A 6,653-nucleotide genomic window follows, 5' to 3' on the forward strand; every position below is an offset into this window, starting at 1 on the left:
TGGAAATTTCACTTTGTAATTGTTGATGGTGGCTAACATTAAAACTGTAGGTATAGCTAGAACTGATTTTGGAAGAATACTATCAGACCAAGTACCAATGTACCAACTCTAATAGTTAAAATAATTACTAATTACCTACTAACGCTATGATCTTTTGACAATCTATTTTGTGTAGGAATAGGAGCTGCTTCCAAACTCAACATGGAACTCTTCTATTTCGTTGTAATAAATACCAAGGTACCTACCTACCTACTGATTTAGTGCAATTTTATTAATTCTAGGCTGGTACGTTATACTTTGGCACTTGGCAGTATACCTATTCCAAATGAATGGGATTTTATTGAACTACCTAAGACTGGGAGTTAACAAATGACTGTGAGTATGTAAGTACATAGATAATGCTATGCCTAATTATTAGGTACCTACCTATATCGAATGTTAAACAAACATATTTTGAACTAATAAAAAGAAACCGAATGAAATGTAGGTATATGTATAATTTAAGTAGGTATAATTTATTATCAAAAATAACATAATAAATATGTGTTTTATTCGAAAAATTGATAAATAAATAGGTATCTTTCTATCTACATACGAGTAAGCATAAATACCAACTTAATTATTTATAATAATTAGTTATTTACACATTATTTATTATTTACAGAGGCAAGAGTAAAATATAAATAGGTAGGTACATGCCTACTTAGGTATGTAAATAATACCAAGCAAGATAATATTTTCATTTTCAAGGAGGTACCTACCTATACCTATGTATGTAAATAAAATGAAGATAAGATTGTACGAAAGAATAAAAAGTTTTCATTCAATTAATTCATTCCAGAAAGTTAATTTAGAAATAAAATTATTTTGACTAGAATTTTGTTCGAAATAATTCTAATTTCCGATCACTGGAATACAAAATCACCTGCGGCGCAATCTCTAATATCTAGAACAGATTTTGAAATCGCATGTCCACAATTGGTACCTTGGAACGTTGCCTGCCAGGACCCTAGATTAACCACAGGGTCCCCCGTGTATCATCAACACTTTGAGCGTCTGCCTGCCGAGCAGGAACAGCAGAAATTTCTGCTCAATAACGGAATTCAGCTAGCTGAGTGTCATCCGGATGTAAGACGAAAGCTGAATGAGATGTTTTTCAGAGGAACTGACCTTAGATATATGGCTGATGTGAACACCACTGTAGCGACCTCCTTGGAACAAGATCAACAGAGTTAGCATCAGCAATCATTGAGATGTTGAAGATTGCTGTGAGACCATTCATATACTGTTCAGGTCGGCTTCTCTGGTGACCTGATTGGGGATTTTTCAGCACGAGCCACGTTTCGGTTTTAGACTGGATCGTGGATGGCTGCCTTTAGAAGAACCAATTTGAACAGCTCGGCTTAAGGCCTCTCGCACAATGAAAGCTTATAGTCGTACGATAGGCGACACAATGCCTGGACATTCAAACCTATGAAAATGATACTGCCCTTTCACACAGGAGGCGACCTGCCCTAGTAAAAATCGCGCGACTACGCTGTTAATGTGCGAGAGGCCTAAATTAGGTACACTATATCTATTTGTTAGTTCTTAGTTTTAAATCGTAAAATTCGTAAGAGTAATAGCAAACATATTTGCAAATGAACAGCTAATAGACCAAAGACATCTGTTTATTTGTATGAATCTTCTAAGGGTTCCACGTCGATTTTAGAATATACGCTTTTAGTAAGAGACCATTTTTCTGCAGGTACAAAGAAAAAGAAAATAAGGTGACTTCTACTAATAAGTCCATATTTGTTTCATACATAGGAAACATTGAACACAGAATTTATTTTTCATCATTAAATCTCAAACCTATTCCTTCATGTACCTACATACCCACTGTGTAAGTACACGCAGAAGAACACCGGAATCTACGGGTGTACAATGTACATGTACTGAGCGTCATCTACTCGAATTAACACTTTTCATACTCGCTTGTTGCATAATTGTTCACCACAACTCGACTCCTGAATGTAACTGAAAGCCATGCCCTTAGAATATCTCCAGGACGCCTCAATTGAGCACCAACTTATCTTGAATCTGCCGTACACCAATAGTTGACCAAAGTCTCCATTTGGTTTTTAGTGATTCCTTTAATAATACAAGTGGCAAGTGATTGCAGAATGTCTGCCACGCGAGGTGCCAGCACGTGCATACCAATAATCCGATCCTCAAGCTCTTTGACACATACGAATTTGAAGTAGGCCGGGCCTATGTTGGTTTTGTGAATGGATATATCGTCCGGGCCATACAAAGCCACTGCCGTCTCTTCAGTTTCACCGATAGCGCCGTATTCTGTGGGCGTTAGCAAGACTCTAGGGATCATGATCGAGTTGGTTGTGATGTAAGCGTGAGTCTGGAAACTTCGAATTAAATTTATCATGTGTTGAACTCCTGTGGAAGGAAAAGACAAATCGAATAGATAGAAAAAAATTACACCATAAATAACCTTATAATCTGTGGTATTGGGAAAGAAGACGAAAGGTTCATAAATTAGTCCAATCTGAATCTTTTTATAATACACTAGTGGTTGACCCGTCCTTTGTACGGGACCACCACACACACACAAATACACTTCCCCCCACACACACCACACCCATCACACACCAAATTTATCATGTGTTGAACTCCTGTGGAAGAAAAAGAAAAATCGAATAGATAGAAAAAAATTACACCATAAATAACCTTATAATCTGTGGTATTGGGAAAGAAGGCGAAAGGTTAATAAATTAGTCCAATCTGAATCTTTTTATAATAATTAGATATGAAATTTTTTATGTAAATACGTATATTTGTGTATAATATTTACCCGTCGAGTTTTCAAAGCATGTGTGAGGACTATGCAGGACACTCCCTGTGACAAACACACTTGGATTATCTGTTTCTCCATTCTCTTTGGCTAGAATCTTATAGCTTCTCTTATGAACATTTAGTCCCACATTATCCAAACCTTACAAATCATAATATTATGTATTAAAATTTTGCTGTACAATAAATTATATTACTGTAAAATGACCTTTATTTCTCGATTACCTACCTCGAAACCATAGCACGTATTACCACACGGATTTACCTCCCAGGATATACATTGATTTCTCTTTCGGTGTCTTGTCAGTCTGGTTTTCTTACCAAAGTTTTGGTGGTAGCAAATGAATGAAATTCGACTTGGGGCGAAAATCTAGCGAAATTATGACACGTTTTGACGTTAAAGTAAACACGCGGATCTACAAGAATTTATGTTAAGATTGTTGAAACCTGACATCCTAGGATGTGAAATATGGTGGTACAAACTTCTAATCTTAGGTAGGTACACCTACTTTACTGATGTACCAATGGTGGACATGCGATTTCAAAATCTGTTCTAGATATTAGAGATTGCGCCGCAGGTGATTTTGTATTCCAGTGATCGGAAATTCAAATTATTTCGAACAAAATTCTAGTCAAAATAATTTTATTTCTAAATTAACTTTCATTGAATGAATTAATGAAAACTTTTTATTCTTTCGTACAATCTTATCTTGATTTTATTTGCATACATAGGTAGGTATAGGTACCTCCTTGAAAATGAAAATATTATCTTGCTTGGTATTATTTACATACCTAAGTAGGCATGTACCTATTTTACTCTTGCCTCTGTAAATAATAAATAATGTGTAAATAACTAATTATTGTAAATAATTAAGTTGGTATTTATGCTTACTCGTATATAGATAAAAAGATACCTATTTATTTATCTATCAATTTTTCGAATAAAACACATATTTATTATGTTATTTTTGATAATAAATTATACCTACTTAAATTATACATATACCTACATTTCATTCAGTTTCTTTTTATTAGTTCACAATATGTTTGTTTAACATTCGATATAGGATATAGGTAGGTACCTAATAATTAGGCATAGCATATTATCTATGTACTTACATACTCAGGCATTTGTTAACTCCCAGTCTTAGGTAGTTCAATAAAATCCCATTCATTTGGAATAGGTATACTGCCAAAGTATAAAGTACCAGCCTAGAGTTAATAAAATTGCACTAAATCAGTAGGTAGGTACCTTGGTATTTATTACAACGGAATAGAACTGAATAAACGGTATTTCACCGATTCAACCGTATAATTCGTTCACCATAGAGGTGAGATTACTATCAGCTTCTTGTGTTGAATGGGGAAACTAGTTTCTAATAACATATCTCGCGAATTCTGAACGTATTTGCACAAATCCCTTAATTATATCAATAAAAAAGAAAATCAAGTTAAACTTTGCAAAAAAAGAAGGAGGAGGAGATAGAAAAAACTAATAACTAGGTTGAAACATTCTTCGTAGGTTTTTGCAAAGACATGTGCGAATTTTAATGGGCATTCAACACAACATCTTCCTAATTCTTCATCAATAGAAGGTTTTGCTAATCTGATATTGGTAGCCATAATAATTTATCAGATTTGAGATAAAACCGGTGTGTTGAAGTCGGTGAGAGGTATTTTTCGCTATTACGAGTTTTTTATTGGTATTTTTTGTACCAATCTATTTTTCAACTCTAAGTTTTCTACTTTTTGTACCAATCTATTTTTCTGAAATCTACCAGATTTCAGCATATACCTATTATGGACTTATTGGTCAATAACCACGGTTGGAAATTTCTCTGTCACTGATGCCAATATTTGTTCATAATTAGGTGCTAAATATATCAAGTTTGGAGCTGATACCAATCAATTTGGAAATAAGGCATTCTTTCTTTCAAATTTAATTAATCGATTTATTACTCGTATCATGTAGGTAACACATGTTTCCATGCCTCTTAGCAGCACACTACAGTGATAGTAAGCATTCTATTGATACAATTGATTAATCTACATATTATGTGTACATTCGTATATATATGTCGAAAAAAATCAGCCTAAGGTAATAGTAATAGTCGAGTTTGTTTTACATCGAAAACATACAGAAGCTAAAGAAGCTAATAGGTAAATAGGCTAATGCCTAGTGCCTAGTCCTAGGTTCTATGATCTATGTACCTTGTACCTATCTAGGCGTCCTTTCCTACAGGCTATTTGTTTTCTACATCGAGATACAAATCAGCCGACTTTTCATTATCGAGAGCTACCTCAGGCTAACAAGAGTAGGCTGGAGGATTTAATGAGCCTCATTAGGCGTTATAATTACATCTATGAAATACACTAGAAATTTTTGGTAAACAGCTACCAATGCCTATCCTAATAAGTTGCTGAACATGAAAAAATCTATGGTGTAAAAAAAAAAAAAAAAAAAAAAAAAAAAAAAAAAAAAAAAAAATTCGTATCTAGATAGACCGAAAGATCTGGTAACTAAATGTGTAAGAATTTCTTTGTTTCTCCATAACTCCAGAACGGTTTATCTGATTTTAATAAAATTTGGCAAACATCTCTAAAGTACATATTTCTCATTTTAGGCTCGATCGGGCATTTAAAGGAACCATAGGAGGATTTTTTTCCCGAGTTCTACAGTTCTCTCAAATAGTTTTTCCCTATCGAGGTCCCTCAGCCAAAATAACTTTGTTTTCCATGGCAGAAACGTGCTTAATTTATGTTGATTAAATTCAAATACCTATAGCTTAATTGAACATCCATAATTCATTATAGTGTTCTTAAATTTCCAAGATGATCGATCTTCAGCTAAGGTTGACTATGACTAGCCTCTGGTGCTATATTGGCAGTAACTTCCTTCCTCTTTTAATAATTTATTCAGGACAAATACAAATAAGAAATTTTATTAAAAGTTTTAAAAGGTTGCCTAAATTCCTAAAACACTCCGACTACAAACAAGGATACTATAAGTCCAGGCACCACTGAAAAACAGTTGGACATTGTGTGTCTGGATGGTTGACTGGCCATCTATCGTGAACGAGAGCTAATTCTGAAACGGGAACCTTATGGGCTTCAAGTTTGACAACAAATTGCCCCAGGTTGTTTTCGAGAACAAGAGGAAGAAAGGAGTTTTAAAAAAGTTTTTTAATTCTTGTGCAAATAAGAAGTTCAGCAAAAATCAACTTGACGATAGAGATAAATTATGCAGACTTTAACAACTAGATTGATTATGCCCAATATGTTTAACATGACTCCTACCAGATGTGGTAGGAGGCTCGTGGTAACCAAAGTCGGGTCCTGTTGAATCAATGTGAAATTGTTTATCATGTTTTCCGAGGATTCTCGCTTGAATATCTTGGTTTTTCTATTTTGATTACTTGAAATAATAAATTATAATGCATTGGTGTAGTGGTAAGTGCAGTGGGCTTTGTTGTTTCAACTTCCAGAAATTTAGCGTAATGTTTTAATCAGGGGAACGACAATTGTGACAATCATACATGTTTCCAATTAAAATAATGAAATTGTTTATCACGTTTTCCGAGGATTCTCACTTGAATATTTTGGTTTTTCCATTTTGATTACTTGAAATAATAAATTGGAATGCATTGGTGTAGTGGTTAGTGCAGTGGGCTTTGTTGTTTCTGGAGATTGTTGTTTCAACTTCCAGAAATTTAGCGTAATGTTTTAATCAGGGGAACGACAATTGTGACAATCATACATGTTTCCAATTAAAATACCTTGTAAATTTCTTTCCCCATGATTAT

General features: G+C 34.2%; 1 protein-coding gene across 1 annotated transcript; it reads right to left on the reverse strand.

The window, feature by feature from the left end:
• Positions 1-1,975: 1,975 nt before the first annotated feature.
• Positions 1,976-3,131, reverse strand: LOC103507902 (thioredoxin reductase 1, cytoplasmic-like). Its single transcript, XM_008472418.2, has 3 exons — positions 3,116-3,131; positions 2,852-2,992; positions 1,976-2,436 (listed from the first exon to the last, which is right to left on the reverse strand). Exons 1-3 carry the CDS (start codon positions 3,129-3,131, stop codon positions 2,072-2,074), a joined length of 522 nt encoding a protein of 173 aa, XP_008470640.1. The 3' UTR covers positions 1,976-2,071.
• Between the last annotated feature and the right edge of the window lie 3,522 nt (positions 3,132-6,653).

This window comes from Diaphorina citri, unplaced genomic scaffold, assembly GCF_000475195.1.
Source record: "Diaphorina citri unplaced genomic scaffold, Diaci psyllid genome assembly version 1.1 scaffold349, whole genome shotgun sequence".
NCBI lineage: Eukaryota > Metazoa > Arthropoda > Insecta > Hemiptera > Psyllidae > Diaphorina > Diaphorina citri.

Excerpts from the sequence above, each read along its gene's own strand:
- LOC103507902 (XM_008472418.2), bottom strand. Across the intron at positions 2,437-2,851 it reads ATGCTTTGAAAACTCGACGG|GAGTTCAACACATGATAAAT; the intron begins GTAAATATTATA and ends TTCCTTCCACAG.